Here is a 17,456-nt window from a genome sequence, read left to right on the forward strand (position 1 = left end):
GGGATACATGTGTACGAGAACATCAGTTATAAACTTCTGACTGTTAATATACACGGTGTAACATGAGGAAACCGAATAATTTTAACAGCATATTCCTGATCATATTTAGAGACAAAAATGTCCTATAAATTTTGTTGAAATTCGCCTAGTTTCAGAGATAATATTAATTAAAAAAAAAAACAAGTTTTTATTGTTACATAGTGTAAAAGGCCTTTTTGATGGTGATGTTGCTGCTATGGGACGTAGTCTAAATATCCTTATTGGTAGATGTCAAAAAGTGACAAGTGACACTTTGCAAAAAGTAGGTTTTACGAAAAAAAAATGTAAAAATCAATTTTAAGTGATAAGTTTACCAATAACATTTATTTTTTATGTACAAATACATTCAAAAATATGAAAAAACAAAACAAAAAAACATTTTTTTTTTGGCGAAATTTACCTAAACTCATATTAATTTTTTTCCTTCTTTTGACCTCAGAAATGCGTGGTTAAAATTATTCGGTTTCCTCATGTTACACCGTGTATAACACTTTAATCTATCGCGCTTTGTACCTACACATATTTAATTACACAAACAGGTCTACCGCAGAGCGCGGCGCGCTCATTCTTTCTTCCGTGACCGCGATATAATTTCATTGTTTTTACCTTAAATTCCGACGTTGAGCTCGCACGCGCGGCTTATATCGCGGTAGACCCGTTTGTGTAATTAAATATTAAGTTAATAGCTAAATAATACTACCTACTGATCGTTACTTATTTTCGACTTATTTCCTCAAATGTTGACTGGAAGGGATCCCATATATGGATAAGTTCGCCTTTGTTGTATTTAATTCTGTAAGTGTGTTTCTCTTGTTTGTTTTTCTATTAACAATAAATAATATAAGTACCTACATACATTTACTAAGGAGCTTGGGTATAAATAAAACATCGTAACTTTTTAAAAATATATTTGCTTTCAGAGAGTTTATTTAACTCGAGAGAATAAGTTTACGTTGGTATCATAATAACTGTCATAAATATATGTATTACTATACATATAAGATATCTTAATAGACCTTGTGACCATGGTATGAAATCATGTTATTAGGTTATTACATTAGTATATTTAAAACACATTGCATTACTGACTAGCATGATATATGACATGACATACCATGATAGCATTGACATTTTACTGTTTTTAAAATATTAATATCTGATATAGAATTGTACGGTCGAGGAAATTGATTTTTCAGCTGTTTACGGTTCACTTTATATTGGACAACTCTTAGCATAAGTATGTACAACCAAATTTACTGGAACCGCAAATTGCTAAAGAATCAATTTCCTCCACCGTACCTGGTCTATGTCGTATAGGCTAGACCAGAGTACGGATAATGATGGTTGTTCTTGTCTACGTGACAGCGTGATAAAACTGTCTCCGTCACTTTCTATCCCGCGGTGTTAAAAAGAGATAGTTATTTTATCACGTGGATAAAACCATCCATAATACGCCTGCAGGTAAATAATAAATTAGATCTATAACAATGAATGTCACAAGCCATTTCTAAGTCTGAATTTTTCTGTCAAAGGAAATACATTCATCAAACGTAAAAACAAAAGCCAAAGGAAAGTAGAACATAAAATATTCTTAAAATAAGCCGTGTAATCCCCGGGACTGTTATAAATGTCACCTTTGTCACCTTGCGTTAGGAGAGATTCAAATATGTCGCCGTAAATGGAAAGTAATGTTTCGGCAGGCGGTAGGCACCCAAGAGCTTGCTGTTGTCTGATATTACCTCGTGACGAACTTGGTACAATAAAACGAGGTATTCTCTCTTCCTGTCGACGACTCAAGACTACGTGACTGTAGTCATGCCATCGCTCTATATCTTTAATAAAATCAAGGAATTTTGTTAATGCTCCACTGAATTTTTAAATAAAAAAGGTACTTAGTCCTTTTGCTATGTTGTTTGCCACATAGACATAGAATCTAAAAATGCAATGAAGTACAAAGTAAAAGCCTTAAAAATACAATTGACAATGTTGCTAGATACCAATAATGGTCAATGTGTTATAGTTGAAAAACTTCAAGGTAACCTTTAAAGACTATAAGAACAAGGGAGGTAAAACTATGAACAACATTAATAAAATTGATAGTTCATTCTATTTCGATTTTTATATCATTTCACCCCAATGGGCAGTCTCTATCAATAGTAGTTAATCTCATTTTTAGTGATAATTTATAGACCGCAAACAATTTACTCGGCATACAATGCTGTCATACATTATCTAAATCATCTCATAGGTAAATCAAGTGGGCAGACCATATCGTAGTAAAATGAGCGCAGTACCTTCAACTCTACATATTTACCTATAAAATGTGTAATTGAATACAGGGACAATTCTCAATTGGTGGACGGGCGCGTGCCGAGGGACCCAAAATTCATTTAAAACTTTACTCACCCCATCAATCAAAAAACAATCTAAATTGGACAACATTCACGAGCCATTTTCGAAAAATATAAGCGTTTTATTTGCCAGGGGCTCCATTTAAGAAGGATTTTATTTCCCGCAGCAAAAGCGTAATATTGATATTATGACAATTAGAGGCAAATGTTTGGAATGCTTTGTTCATAGAATTAAGCCGATGACAGTGGATTTAATATGATAGAATACCTGAACAAGTTACAAGTGGAAACTAATTGGTTTAGCTGCATACTGCTCACGGCGAGCTTCATCTATTTTAGTTTGTTGTGCACGAAGAGTACGTTTCTCGTTATCTGCAATATTCTTGCAGATAACGAGAAACATACTCTTCGTGCACAACAAACTAAAATAGATGAAGTGCGCCGTGAGCAGTATGACTAGCGTAAACGTAGTAGGTACATTACAAAAACTATTTAGGTTCCGTAAAAAACCTTCCATTAGTAACCACTAATGACCATTATGACAAAGTCAGTGGAGGGTATTTATTAAAAAAGTTCGCATCAAAAAGTATTCTTGAAAATTACGAACGCCTGGGATGAAAATCTGTCTAAATGGAAATGCATTAGTACGGCTCGCTGGACGAATAAGGACAAAACGTTGACAGCAAAAAACACCACAAAAGACTTTCATTTTGCAAGCTAGAATAATTGTTTTTTTAATTATTGGAAAGTGCCAAAGAGTCTTTCAGAAATTGCATATTGTTTTGCTTGCTGTATTGGACACTGGTTAGATGTAAGATTATTTTGATGAGATTTTCAATTTTTTTTCTTATTTATTTGCTAAACTATATTTATAACAAGTGTTTAGTCTCCTTAAAAAAAAGAGGACGATTTTTGTGCTTGATTGCACTATGTACTTATCTATTTATTTTCATAATAATTTGTTTCTTCGCGGTGGTGGGTTACTTAGTTCTTAATGAATGACACTTTAAGCTAACATAACATGACAAAAAAAAACAATTAATTTTTATCGTTTTATGACTAAATATGTATGTATTAATATAAAATTTTCAGTTAAATGAGGCGAGGTATTTTTAGGCTGATTTGTTATGTTGTCGATTAAATTTTCTATTGACCATACTTTGTTATACCTGTACTTACTTCAGTAGGTACCTATTAAGTAATGTCACTATATGAAGTTCTACATTTGTGACAAGTTGACTAGATAAAATATCCGATAAAAATGCCACAAATCGACGTAAGTACATCCCGCCTCATAATATTTCTCGAGAGTTTTTTCTTTACAACAGTGCCCTCTATGAATCCCAGTGAACAACTCGATCACACCCCCTTAAACGCTACACTACATGCGATAGCTCTCCCTGTAGGTTGCAACACTCACCGCCCTCTACCGATAATCATTTGCACTGCCTATAAAAACCTTCGGGTAAAATGGAGGAAAACATTCACTACGGGTCGCCACCATACGCAAAAACTTGAATATTCGAAAGTGTTGTTTCTATCGGCCCGATCCGAACAATGCTTATAAGAAGTCATAGCGGTATGATACCGATCTGTCAGTGTCAAAAGTGACGTTTTTGGTTGAAGAAATATCACTTTTGACACTGACAGATCGGTATAACCGCTGTGATTTCTTATAAGCATTGTTGAAATCGGGCCGTATGTAACTTATTTATTCAATATAGGTACTCACTAATTTTCATACAAAAAATAATATAATCCCAAATAATACTGAAAACAAAATGAATGTTTATTCGATGTTTGGTGTTTGGGTTGTTATATTCGTATTTTCGTATAATCTGTATGCATATTGACTGTGTTCGTTAACATTTAAAAATATTACACGAGTGTTTTTGTGTTTCTGGTTATTAATTTGTTTTCACAGTTCTTATGAGTAAACTATGTATCTCAAAGACAGTACGTACAATATTATACTACGTGTGGCAGAAATTAGTGAAAACAAATTATAAATAAACGAATATACTGTCAATATTATTGTAAAGCGATGTATATGTATATATGTACACCTACCTACTGTACCTATTTTTACGTGGTACATGTGATATGAAATATTCTAAAGTTTCAAACAGACTCCTTATTATATGTTAAAATTTTACCATTTGTTAAGATTTTGATCTTGTTATTATAAAACCTTAACGATCGCTCACACATCGCTAACGCTGATTATGCTAGCCAAATGAACTGGGATTGTGCATCTGGCTCATGTTTATTGCTGCTAGTCATATTAAGGTCTTATCATAACAAAATTAAAACTTTAAACTGTAAAATATGAATACCGCTCCTAACCTAAATGTTTCGATATTGTTTCAGATGTACAAAGTGTTTGATGTGATATTATGTATGGGATACCCCCTGAGTTAGCCCCCTGCCCCCATGCCCCATGCAACATGCCTCAGTCCCCCTCGCCCCGGCTGCGAAGCTACAGGTCCAATCTACCGGCATGATGGCATGACCCTCACCTAACCCCCTACGCTTTCAGGACGGGCCACACCTACATTTGACGAAACAAATACGCAACTGCACCGTTTTTGGCAAAAAATAAATAAAACCTACCAGTCATTCGCCTTAGTCATATACCTGATGGATAGCCACACAAAAGTGTAATATGAGTAGGCTTCATTAATATTTGAAAGGTACATCAGAATTAGACAGACCGAACTGGCTTTTCTGCAGGCGTGTATTATGTGCATTCTACTATATTTTAAATAGCTTTAAAAGTATTACTATTTTTTTTCCGCCAGTTTAATTTTAATTCTAGAAACCATTAAAGACGGAAATTGGTGCTGTGTAATTGATTCGTCAACATTTTAAATGTTCCGGTGTGGGTGGTTCTTTCTTCTGCATGACTAATGATCACCCCACTGAGTTTAAGCTGTAGCCTCCTAAGCCTACGTCCTACCTATAGTATTACCTCTTCAGTTCAATGAAATTTAAATCCAATTCAATTGGAACAGAGTCGCCTTTCCTTTGTTTCGTTCAATTTTCCAACAATAATTTCCGTGGCAAATATTGGATTTTTATTTGTATGGCTGGGTCTTAGGAGGTAAGGCAAAAGAAGTAACAGCCGTATTCGAACAATGAGATACGTCAAATACTAGATATTGAAACGATATGGATTGGATATATCAGTGTCAAACTAGTGTCAAAATTGACGTTTCTTCAAACAAAAACGTCACTTTTGACACTTGTTTGACACTGACATATCTAATCCATATCGTTTCTATATCTATTAATTGACGTATCTTAAAGTTAGAATCGGGCCGTAAATATAAGATACTACTTTACCGTGCCTATGTAACTATGTCGAAAATTTAAAGGGCCATGTGTACTGTAAAAGGCTGTACGATACACGTGCGGGTAGGTAATTCGCAACTCGTGTCGATTTAAAATAGTTTTCGCACTGGTATCGTAAATGTACTACTATGACTACACAACGGTAACTCGTGGCATTTAGGTAGCAGGCACAGACTAGTGATGTGACAATGTTCTTCCTATACGAGTCGAGAAAAAGAAACCACTAAAAAAAGGACATTAATTAAACTATTTTTTTAAGTGCTACCTTTACCTAAATGCCACGAGTTACCGATGTGTAACTATGACATTAGTAACAGGTCACAACTAAAGATGCTATATCCTATAGGTAGTTAGTTTTAGTTTTTTTTATTCGAACGTAATTGTGATCTACCCCGCTTTATTTTTATTAGTCCTGACAGTTCTAACCTAAGTAATGATAGATAAATAATCATATTTCAAATGCTAATTATCAGTTTCTGAATATTTTGAATAATCATAGGATATAGATGCACGTGGCAACTATTTTGAAATATAAATCCCGTGACAGTTACGTAGAAAGTGGCGCCCTAATTTAATTTCTACTATTTTATGTCGCACTTGCACCAGTTACTTCACTGTCTGATTCGTACATTTCCAGAACTGACAATACGCTTATTATAAGTTGATCCAAGTAAACCCTACTTAAATCTTACTTGATTTAACAATGGGATATATCAAGTAACAGGCCAATTTGAGTTTTAATTAAAAATCAAAAGTGACGTTTTAGGTTGAAGAAATGTCACTTTTGACACTGACAGATCAGTATCATATTGAAAACAGATCGAATGACTAAAACTGCAATTGGCCTGTTTCTGCCCGATTCGAACTTTAAGATACGTTTATTAATAGATTTAGAAACAATATGGATTAGATGTGTCAGTGTCAAAAGTGACGTTTTTGTTTGAAGAAACGTCACATTTGACACTGACATACCTAATCCATATCGTTTCTAGATCTATTAACTGAATCTTAAAGTTCGAATCGGGCCGTTAGTCTACTACGTTGCACGTGTAGAATTCTCGTAGTACGTGCTACGCCGTAGATGCTCTACGGTATTTAATTACAGAGCTTGTAGCAGTTTCTATAGAGTTATAATAGCTTTCCATGTGACCTTATAATGGGGTTGGCAACTGTCAAAGGTTTGCCTAGATGGCGCCATCATAGCTTGCCCCTTTTTCTATGAGATTTGGTTTAAAGAGCTGGCATCCAGGGTATTAAAAAAACAAAAATTTGACACAATTCTAGGGATTGACGGGGCAAGCTATGATGGCGCCATCTGCTAAAAACTTCCACCGGCCAACCCCATTGTAGTTCAAGAGCTGTAGTTAGTTATTAGCAAACTCTGAACTTGCTATCGTAGTTATTTATGACTTTATAATCTCATTATTGATGTATTTCTAGGCTGTTTGGAAAGTTTTCAATACAATTAGTTATCAAACTTTATGAAATCGTAATTGTTACGAACTATCGTCATAATTATGATTAAAACAAAGTTACATAAAGCTCCCTTCGTAGAGAATTGAATCAAAGTTACCACGAATTGAAAAGTCTTGTGCGTAATATCAGCATACTAATAATAGGGTAGGTATCTAAGATACTCCATATTTTACAATTCTCTCATAAATAAAAAGTAACGAAAATTAGTCACGTTATTTGAACCGATTTTGATGTTAATCTCATATTAGAAGTCATTTGTTACGAAACGTTAAAAAAAACGCATTTCACTGATTTGCAAGACCGAAGTGATGCCATAAGTGTTCCGTGAACAAAGTTTTGCACGGAACACTAAAAAACGAGCATATTAAATGTAGTCAATTTGAAAAAATGTGTTTAACTACTGATTAAGTTATTTGCTATTTTACATACATAATTATGTATAACTTACTACCTCAGAGCGAAAAATGTTACATTTAGAGATCATAAAAAAAATTACATTTAGAGATCATCATTGGAATAAAATTAGATACTAGTTAACTATAATATAGATGTTAGTTCATTGGTTGGTAATTAGAATTCCGTAAAATCAACGGACACATACTTTCATTTTTTTAATACCATTAAACACACACAATCATGGCACATACACACAAATAGCAAGTAGAGTCAGTAGCTTAAACTAGTCAGCTTGCACCTAGATTCATAGCCAAAGTAACTTATTATTATATCAATAGTTAAATATTTATTTAGATATACAGTCAGCAACAGAAGTTGCTAAGCGGGCCAGGTGTTCAAAATGATCTCGACGCGACTTTATTGTTAAGAGAATAAGAGCGTGTCAAGATAATTTTTAACACCTCGCCCGCTTAGCAACTTCCGTTGCTCACTGTACCTACACAAAAACCATCTATCTGTCAACACACGCCTATTATAATAATATGTCCATTGCGAACAAACATGTGATTGAAACTGAATGGGGGGTATTATTGACGCTCGAGCAAGTGTACATCAAAATTAGAGATGCCCCGAATAGTGAATTTGGCCGAATACCGAATATCCGTCCCCTATCTCGGCCGAATACCGAATTCGGCATGACATATTTTGAGTCACAATCACAATTATTATGAAAACTGTTCGCCAACAAAGCACAACGTTTGCTAAGATTTATATTTTTATGTTGAGCAGAATTAATTAATGTTAGAGTCAATCAAATCAGATCCATGATAAAAATAAAATATTTTGTAATCAAAACATTTTCAAAAACGTGCCTTCGTATTTAGCTACTTTCCAAGAATACATTTTAAATATTAAATATACCTAGTTTTTGATTATTTTTTTGTGTAATTTTTCTTTTTAAATAGATGCAACAGATATTCGGTATTCGGCCGAATAGTAGGCAACATTCGGTCGAATACCGAATATTAGGCAAAGTGGTCGAATAGGCCGAATACCGAATTGTTGCCGAATATTCGTGGCATCTCTAATCAAAATAACATAGAGTGCCGCCGGGTGGTATTCGTTCATCCGAATAGCCGGTTGATAGGCGTATCTAACATCACGCCTCGACGGCGGTATTCAATAACCGCTTATTAACCGGGGAATTATTCTTCAATGTACATTTAACATGACAAAATGATATCGAGAACGTAGTGCGACACTAGTGTGACAATTTAATTTGTATTCATTTGATGTCGAATTTCCGTTTCTGAATATAGCCCAAGCACACCTCTACTAAATTTGGTAATAGAACTGTGATTTCAGTATTAATATTCAAATTCGTTGGAATTGTACATTTTAATGTACTTGTATGTAATATTCAAAATCAATAATAATAAACAGCTACAGTTCATATAACGATATATAAAAGTAGTTTATATAGAAGCGTTCCTACTTTTATATTATATTCGTAGTTATACAATACTTAAGTGAATACCACGAATATTGTTAACCGCAGGGTGTGTTTATTACTTATCTAATATCGTACAGCCATTCAGTTATCTATCAGCTCAGCGATGCGAACACAAGAGCGCGATATAATGTGGCTTCGCGCTTATTCATATTGTACACCGAACTCCGAGCAGATACCGACATGTATCCTGATACGCATTTTCGCAATAACAAAGCGTTAGTACCATCGCCCACACTGTTAACTGTACATCGTGAACCTTATGCCTTTTGTAATAAGGCTCACCGATGTACAGTTAAGAGTGTTGCTGTTTGTACAGTACCGAGTAACAAAACAAAAACGGATCGTAACTTTTTTTATTTTTCCAGGACCATGACGGCAATATGCTTCGTTTGCAATCTGCCGATACTGTCGCACCAAGTGGGGCTGGTGTGGGCGGGAGGGAACGGCTGGGACGAGCTGACGCGGTCCACGCTCGAGGAGAACACGCTCCGGCAGCGGTTGGGCAGCCGGCGCGACTCGGCGGCGCAGGTGTCGTGCCTGTCGCCGCCCGAGCCCGACGTCTCCAACCAGACACAAAGTAAGTAAGGACCCTTTGCCTATATACGAGTATATAAGTACCAACTACGATTGCATGCTGTCATTATCGGCGACATTATACAGAAATATCGTGATGAACAATCAAAATTGGTTTGCATGGTTTAAAAAACAACTGAAGTTAAAGATTTAAATAAAAATCCCTTTTCTTAAAGCTAATTTATTATAGTAAGAAAAAAAAAATATTTTCTGTTTAGCTGGTCCTCGCCGACGACGATCGTCACTAGCGCAGCTAACAGATATTCTGCGGGAGTGGGGTGGTGGTGGCAGCAACGCCCCCCGCCGTCAAAGGGCCCCCCTGTCTCGGCGGGAAACCTTGGCAGACCTCGCCCGCTCTTTGCCTTGGGCACGCCAGCACGAGCCTCCGCCCCGCCGCCGACGCGACTCTTCCGCCGACTCAGGCATCAAATCCATGGCATCCAAACGCCGTGACTCGAAAGCCGCGCCCCAAGACTTCCGTACAGACTTTCCAAACGCTTGGGATCGTAGAGATTCAACCACCATTGCGCCAAGCCGGGAAAGGCGCGTCAAGAGACGCGGGTCGGGTGACGACAAAGAACGTCGCGACTCAGTCGACGGACACCGCCACCGGAGAGATTCCGTCGCAGCTCCTCCTCCAAGGATAGTCGCGACACATAGAAAGAGACGCTTATCCCCTCCAACACCGGCGCCACCGTCATTTGTCGATGCTTCATCAGATCCCGGTCCATCGACACATATGCCTTCCGTGACAGTGGTAACTGTACATGAACCGAGCCGTTCCGATGGGGAATGTCAGCCAATGACAATGCCAACCATAATCACATCAGCCGTTACACCATCTCCAACGTCTCCTACGATACCCAGTAACGCAGCTCAGGCGGGTCAAACTTGCCAAACCACTCAAGCTACTGCAGTATCCCCAAGCGGAAGAACTCCGCCTAGTCTTGGTGGTCGACGAGATTCTACAACGCAGTGTGGTCGAGCTAGGAGGGACTCTCGAGCTGCTGCGAGTCCAGAACGGAGACTGGGTAGGCTACAGCGGCAGGCAACTGCGTTTGATGACCCAAATGGACCACCTGGAACGCGCCGTCGAGATTCAGGGCCATCTTTAGGTCCCGATGACGAAAACCGTGTAAGGAGAGATTCCTTAAGCCCCGATTCAGCGGTGCGACCACGAAGAGATCGATCTCAGTTGAGTCCAGATCGAGCTGGAAATGTGGAGCTAAGTCCATCGGCAGCAAGAAGACGCAGCCGGTTGCGAAGACAGGCTTCGTGCGCTAGAGGCGGCCGCGCTCGGAGTCCTGAGTCGAGTTCTTGTTCGAGTCGAGACCCTAGCCCGGGTGCGCGTCCCCCAGAGCGAACTATGATCCGTCGTCAATCTACTACTGAGGAGATATTGATAGCGCGAGGGTTCCGAAGACAGTCCACTACGGAGGAAATGATCAGGTGCCGGAACTTCCGGCGCCAGAGTTCACAGAGTGACGACGCGTGCATGCGCGCGCGCGGCCGCAGGGACTCCTCCACGCAAATCCTCGACGGCACCATAGGCACCATGACCGTCGAGACCACGAGCACATTCTTCGATTCAAGCACACAGACAGGTGAGTCCAAAATATGTTTTTAAATTTTAGCTGCACTAACGTACCTAGTACGCGCACACTGTTAACTGTACATCATACAGTTAGGAGTGTTGCTGTCATCAATAATGCTCTGAACTATATTGTTAACTGATCTCATAACAAATCTTAAGTTAACCATCTGGTGGCTTATGTAAATTCAAGGCAGTGTAATAAGAGTTGCACTTAGCTCAAGTTTTGCATTACAAAGTCTATGCTGTTTTTAGTACAGTTTATTAAGTAGTAAAACTTCGGCAACTTAATAAAAGCTTCATTTTCACGTCATCTTAATCTTAAAATGCTGAATTCGACAAACTGCGCGCCTTTTAATTTTGCTACGCTGTTTATACTTCACCAAAACGACAAAACCACAATCAAGTACAAAAACACGAAACAGCCCTCAACGAAACTTGACTTAATTAAGTTAATCACTTTTATTGACTTAATAACGTGATTCCATCTATTGTCACGCGATGTAACTTTTTAATGGACATTCACCGAAACTCTTTTTCCTACAAATTGGATAATCCGTCCTTAACCATTGATACGAATCTTAGCTATGTTTCATAGAAATCGATCCAGCAATTTGAAGAGTCAGCTGGCTTCAAAGGGATTTTGTTTGCATATACTCGTAGCGTAGGGGGTTTTAATAGTTGACAACAGTATATTAATTAAGTACGATATGTGGCTCTAAATAATAATAATAAATACAGTTGTACTGTACGGGACGAGTAGGTATGCATTTAACATTGTTTCCCTGTTACTGACCGAGCGTTAGCGAAGTTCTCCCTTTCAGCTTGGGCAAAAATGCTTGCATATGTCCGGATGTTCTCTACAGGTCCCAATTCTCAACCGATTCTCGTGAAATTTTGTGAGCAGGTTCAATTTGACTGGAAATTCTTCAAAATGACGGAATCATATCTACCTACATTTATTCAGTTTTAATGAATGCTCAGGAGGTCTAAAGCCAACAGAGCCACTAGTGGTTGGTTATGGGTTATCTATTAATCTTATACATTTTATGGTTTAAAGTAAATTTGGTTTTTGTGTTTTATAATTTTTTTTACATAAATGTGTCCCAAAATGGTTATAGGAAACTCGAATCTTACTTTGATAATCGGTATTGTGATTCAAAACATCAAAATGTTTACATTTCTGATTTCCTTCATTAAGAATATGTTTTGATATGATATAATTAGAAACAGAAACACTTCTAACCAAAAAAATGGTCAATTTATCTTTCTTCTTTAATTAACTTTTGTTTTCAACAATGAAAAATTGAACAATGTAAGTAGCAATTTCCCACTAAAAGAGAAACTTACTAAAGCCTATTTCGTAAGTTATTGCCAATACATGTAACCGCATTCAACTTGATTAAAGTTATACATTTAATATAAAAGCGCGAATGACTCACTGAACGCAACAACAATAAACTCTGACAGTGTAGAGCGCGTTACTAGAAGCCACGTGCTCTGCCCCCGCCCCTTTTCATCAGCCAATCGATTTACTCGCATGTATTCCGTCCCTCTCTAGAAAGACTGCTTTACCGACAAAAGATATTCAGGTGCGAGAGAGTAGTGTTAGACAGGCACAGTGGCGCCGCCGGCGAGTGGCAGCTGACGCGGTTGAAGGCTCTCGTGGACGCCTGGTCAAACAGCGGGATGAGATGAGCGTGATCGCCCGGCGCAGGCCCGCCGCCCGCCCGCGCCCTGTCATCTGTTGCCAGCCATGGTTACTAGAGCCCGCCCGACGCGCCGTACACAACGAATAACCTCACTTAACTAACAATACACTGACAGCAGCTTTAAAATGAAAACGAAATAAAAACATTAACCTATCGCATCGGCCACAACGAATCTCACAGTTCCGTTACATAAATCCGTGCGTTTAGATAATAGTATTTTGTGAAATTTTGTTTGTATGAAGAATTGTATTTTGTTATGACTTAAGTAATCACTAGAAAGTGTCCGTGACGTGTTTTTTTTTGGCCTTGTATTTAACTAGTAATCGAGTGACATTTGACAAGTGAACTAAAACGCCTTGAGGGCACTAATAACGAAGATTAAGTGGCCTGCTATTGCTGAAAATAAAACACCAAAATCTAAATGTTAATCTTATTTTATCGTAGTTTAGGTGTCGTGAAAATAGTAACCGTTTAGGGTAGGATAACGTAGTAGATTTAAAAAAAGTTGTATAAAATAAAGCGTGTTTACATCAACACAAGGAGAAGATAACATGGTAAGTGCTTGAACATACCTAATACGTATTTACTCGTAGCGATATAGATAACCTCACAAAGCATAGTCAAAAAATAAGTAAACATACCTACACTTAAAACCTTTTTTTGTTTTCATTAATTTTGTTTCATAATTGTTGCTAAACGATAATTCTTACTCGTAAACAGTTTGTCAATTAGGTATAGTTACAGTTGTTAAGAAATCAGTTTTTCATAGTAGGTAGGCGGTTTCTAATGTTTTATAAAGATACTTTACGCAAGAGCTTATGTATCTCTTGTCAATGATTTAAGGTACATTTTTATATGCCTTCGTTCTAGAATAAAAATAAAAACAATATTCAGCACTAAAAACAAATGTAAAATTCTTGAGTTTTCACGAAAAATATTTTCCTAAATTACGGTTATTCGCCCAAAATTTTCAGCAGGGCCAACATGGCAATGCTTATTGTTAACGTAACATTTTCTGAAGGCTAAAACCTCGCTTTTTGTGTATTTGTTCAGTGGGGAAGTTATTTATCACCGCCTCCGCATATTCACCGCCCATTCTGTATTTTATTGTAACACAGTTTACGACTACTAACCCATGTCAATAAGCATACATACTTTATTAGTAACCTCGGTAATAAGGCCGCCGTAAACCACTCAAGTCTGTACCAGATAGTCAGAGGGCGATAGCAAATAACGGGAATTTATATAATGAGCACGTGAATTTCGATGTTGCTTTTATGATACAGCTGTTTTTCATGCAACGTGGCAAGGTTAAATTCGGATCGTGAACTCAAGTTACATATACAAGTCAGACCTCCATGAATGACGGTAACTTAAGTAAACAACAAAAGTCCTAAACTTAAGTCATCACCATCAGTGCCATCGTCATCTTCTTCGGTCTATTATCGACAAATACTGAGCATTTTGAATAGTAGAATGTTTCATTTAATACCGGAACCAATCTTACCAATATTCGAACCGCAATCTTTTGATTGCCGTAGCTAAAAACTCCTTTTTTTTACGTTTGCCAAAGTTATAATAATGCTGTAATCGGGTAAATGCCTTGTACGCAGAGGTACAATATTTGTAACTAGTGGTAGTAAAACAAGCAACTGTTTTCATGAAATTTTACTTGGCTTGTACTATTATTATACCGCGGATAATAATTCTTCGACTATAAAAAGAAGAAGATTGTTTTTTATGGCCTCTTCAACGACCGCATTAATTAGATACGGCCTTTTCTATCGCACATTTATTATTTCAATAAAAACCGTTTTATTATCGTTATCAAATTAAGTGTTTTATTGCGATAACTCGATAAGTCTATATAATTAAAGAGTTAACTTGAGGTAAAATTGTAAATAAAGAACCTCAAGTATCGGTTCCCAAATTAGAAACAAGTTGAATTCGCTCACGTTATTAATTGTACCTAATAAGCCTACAGATAGGTAGATACAGTTTTGAAACAGCGATAAAAGTTCTATATCATTTGTAAAGCTTCAAGAATTTTGTCAATATTGTCTTAAGCAACAATTCTTCAAGTTTCAAACTTCAACCTCAAAGTCACAACCATTTATCATATTTAAGAAATAAATACAATGAACATTTCAATTTATTGCGGCGTTGTTTGTATAAGTTAAATAACGTTTTATCCGAGGGCCTGGGGCGCGAAATCTGCTAAACACCCTTCATCAATAATGGAACACAGTGCCAGGCCGGCTCGGCCCGAATACTGAAGTGCCTGGGCACATGTTACGAAAGGATGTAAGGTAAACGTACTGGTGCTCGACGCGGTCTCAGTACACGTCATCTTGAAACTTAAAGGGACCCACTGATTAACAGTCCGCCGGACGGTATCGGCCTGTCAGTTGTTCGGAACTCTCAAAATTTAGTTCTAACTGACAGGCCGATACCGTCCGGCGGACTGTTAATCAGTGGGCCCCTTAAGTCATTGTCAATGGAGGTGACAGCAAGGTGCCCTTTATTGGGCATTAGCATGTCGAGCACTAGCAGGTACCTTATATTCTATAAGTTGGATTTAAAATTTCGCAAGTGTTCAGAATCAAGACCGAGGCAAACTCGACGACTTGGCGACGAGCCAGCTTTCCCTTTCAGCTGAGTCCGGGAGGAGTATTCTGATTGTATTAACAAGTTAAAAACCTCACGTTTGACACTGACTGAGACCTGTTGTAATGTATGGATCAGAATGCTGGGCGACGAAAGTAGCGGATGAAAGAAGAGTGCACGCAGCGGAAATGAGAATGCTGAGATGGGTGTGTGGAGTGACGAGAAAGGATCGTATTAAGAATGAGTACATATAAGAGGAAGTTTGAAAGTAGCTCCAGTAACGGAGACAATGAGGAGTACTAGGTTAGCGTGGTATGGGCATGTAATGAGGAGGGATGAATGCCATATAGGCAAAAGAATGTTAGGGATGAATGTTGATGGACGGAGAGCGTATGGTAGACCCAAAAAACGATGGATGGATTGTGTGAAAGAGGATATGAGAAAGAAAGGAGTGAGTGCTGAGGACACGAAAGACAGAGGAGAAAGGAAGAGAAAAACATGTTGTGCCGACCCCACATGACGTGGGATAAGAAGAAGATCATATCCATAACAAATCTAGATCAACTTCTTAACCTGTTATTACCACAGATCTCCGAAGTAAAATATATATTTTTTTAATTTGATATAATTTGATAAAACCCACCGTATCTCCCAAATACAGCAATTTGTAATTTCCAATGCGCTAGACCTTACGTTTTGGTACATTTTAGCCGTTAACGGACACTATGAAGCTCAAAAGTCGTTACGTTTTTCATTTGTAGTCTGCCTCTTTTGCACTCATGAAATGGTCATATATACGTGATGGCTGATGGCTTCCCTTTTGTATACTTCCATTCTTCAATATCTTTAAATTTAAGCGCTAGAATACGCCTCCAGATTTTATTTGCAAACGAAAAATGTGACTCCTTGACATAGTACATTGCTTTAAACTTTCAAATTTAAGCATACCACTTACAGAAAGATTACAGTATGGCATTTTTGTACGGAACATCAACTTAATAAACGTTAATATAGGTAAAGGTTATTATACCAACAAGAAAGGAAACATACGTTTGCTCATATTTTGTATCCACCCAAGCGAACTATGCAATTCTAATTAACAATCATCATCGTAGGTGGAGACCCAAAAGATACGAGGTGACCTCGTGCGGCATACAATAAGAAAAACTTTTTTGTTTCATTGATGTGACGGCGAAAAGGCATAACATTCTATACATTTAAAAAAAGACTTATAGATATTTTTTTCAAAAACTTTGTGAGACAAAGTAAGCAGTGAAAAAATAGGTACCTACGATGTTACATATCGTATTCAATCATCGACGTACGCTCGTTTGAGGTTAACTTCATGTTGTTACTTATTTTTCGTTGAAAAAAGGAAAGTGAACTACCATAATTATTTGTATGGTTGCTTTAATGCAATATTTATTAATTGTGTTTTAATTCAAATGGCTGCGTTGTCTGTGAAACGTTAATTTGCTAGATCTGGTTTCAACCCTTTACTTTACAGGATCAGTAAAGGATCTTAGACGGTTCACGATTGCACTTACTAAATCCTTGCCGCTGAAAATTTAATTTCTGCCAGCACATTTGGGTTTCACTACGAACATAATTGGATTCTGAAGAGACAAACGACTGCCGAGATAAAATCAAATTTCAGTGTTTTAATTAAATTACTTCGATGTACGATTGCTGAATTCGTACAATAGATTTTTTACGTTTAATAATGGTTTGCCGTTTTTCATTTGCTATGAGATTAATATGTCTAAAATTAGTCCTGAAACTATAAAAACTTAATTTTAAAACTGCTGTAAGTAAATAATTACGTGATGTTATTCGCTTCACTG

The 17,456-nt window shown here is 37.4% G+C and overlaps 1 protein-coding gene across 1 annotated transcript in view; it reads left to right on the forward strand.

Moving 5' to 3' along the window:
* Positions 1-17,456, forward strand: part of LOC134796789 (uncharacterized) — a 285,519-nt gene that overhangs the window by 146,364 nt on the left and 121,699 nt on the right. The window contains exons 4-5 of the mRNA XM_063769010.1: positions 9,495-9,706; positions 9,921-11,306. Of these exons, the coding sequence (XP_063625080.1) occupies positions 9,495-9,706; positions 9,921-11,306 (1,598 nt within the window). The remainder of the gene's footprint in view (positions 1-9,494; positions 9,707-9,920; positions 11,307-17,456) is intronic.

This window comes from Cydia splendana, chromosome 14 (assembly GCF_910591565.1).
Source record: "Cydia splendana chromosome 14, ilCydSple1.2, whole genome shotgun sequence".
Classification (NCBI taxonomy): domain Eukaryota; kingdom Metazoa; phylum Arthropoda; class Insecta; order Lepidoptera; family Tortricidae; genus Cydia; species Cydia splendana.